Genomic DNA, 1,239 nt, shown 5'->3' on the forward strand with positions numbered 1-1,239 from the left:
TAGAGAGTGTTCTTGGATGGTACACAGTAACTTTTGAAGTGATTGACTAAAACGCCATTGCACTTAGGGTTCTAGAAAAGACGACATGGGCAATTCGATGTAATGTCATAATTCAAGTCGCGTTTCGCCAAGAAATCATGATGAACTATTTGAAGTAGAGCCTCAATGCATTTATAGTTTATAAAATTTGAGGAGTGTTCTATTGTCTAAGTTAGTACTCCATCTCTCTATTGAAAACCCTTCATTTGCCAGGAGGTCTATTGCTTTTAAATATAATATTTTTAATTAATTAATTTTAATATCGTGGAAAATGATAGGTACTGACTACTTGAAGACGCTTGTGGATAGCATGCCAAGCGTTTGGCCCAAGTTATTTTGAAAAATGGCTGTAGTATCGACTACTACCTCTGTCCAATTATAGATGTTCGTATTTCGATGAGCCCATGCTTTTATGAAAGAATTGGAATTTGGTGAATGTATGATTACCTATTGAGTGCGCCAACATAGTCCAGCATGTCTTGAGACGTTGCGCCGAAAGGCAAGATACACAAAGGCGTGGCCGTTGAAATCGGCCAAATGTTCGACGTCAACCCAACGACTGTTCGCCGCATATGGCGCCGTGGTGCTGTCGATCTGACAGGACAAATAACCATTTGTCTTGGGGTGCACCAACCAAAAAAGGGCAACTGTGGGCGCAACCGTCAGCACGACGACCTGCCCCAACGCATCCAAACTATACCCCAATCCCGTCGCTACTGCTTCCGCACCTTTGCACACCTCCTCAAGGTTCATCGTCTACACTACACTGCTACTTCAAGCGCGGGGTCATCGTCAAGTAGTCCACTGTCCTGAAGCCTGCCCTCACCGACTTCAACAAGGTTTGTCACCTCAACTGGGCCATCCAGCACGTTCAAGATGTCGACTGTGCCAAGTTCTTCGACCCAATGCTCGACACTGTCCACATCGACAAGAAATGGTTCTTCATGACGCGATTGCGGAAGAAGGTCTATGGCGCCCCGGGTGAGAAGATCAAGCAGCGATCATGCAAGTCCAAGCAGCACCTACTCAAGGTCATGTTTCTGACAGCGGTTACCCGGCCACGTTGGGACGAAGACAAGAACGAATAGTTCGACGGTAAACTGGGCACGTGGCACTTCACCGAGATTGTGCCTGCTCAACGGCGTAGCGTACGGCGCGATGTTGGCACGCCCATCATGAAGACTGTGGCTGTCACGCGCG

At 47.1% G+C, this 1,239-nt stretch overlaps 1 protein-coding gene across 1 annotated transcript; it reads left to right on the forward strand.

Moving 5' to 3' along the window:
- Nucleotides 1-576: 576 nt before the first annotated feature.
- Nucleotides 577-1,127, forward strand: H310_11770 (hypothetical protein; the record flags this gene model as incomplete). The annotated part of the gene is made up of 2 exons (XM_008878535.1): nt 577-786; nt 840-1,127. The coding sequence occupies 2 exons, from the start codon at nt 577-579 to the stop codon at nt 1,125-1,127; spliced, it is 498 nt and encodes a 165-aa protein (XP_008876757.1).
- Between the last annotated feature and the right edge of the window lie 112 nt (nt 1,128-1,239).

This window comes from Aphanomyces invadans, assembly GCF_000520115.1.
Source record: "Aphanomyces invadans strain NJM9701 unplaced genomic scaffold supercont1.34, whole genome shotgun sequence".
In the NCBI taxonomy this organism is placed as follows: domain Eukaryota; phylum Oomycota; class Saprolegniomycetes; order Saprolegniales; family Verrucalvaceae; genus Aphanomyces; species Aphanomyces invadans.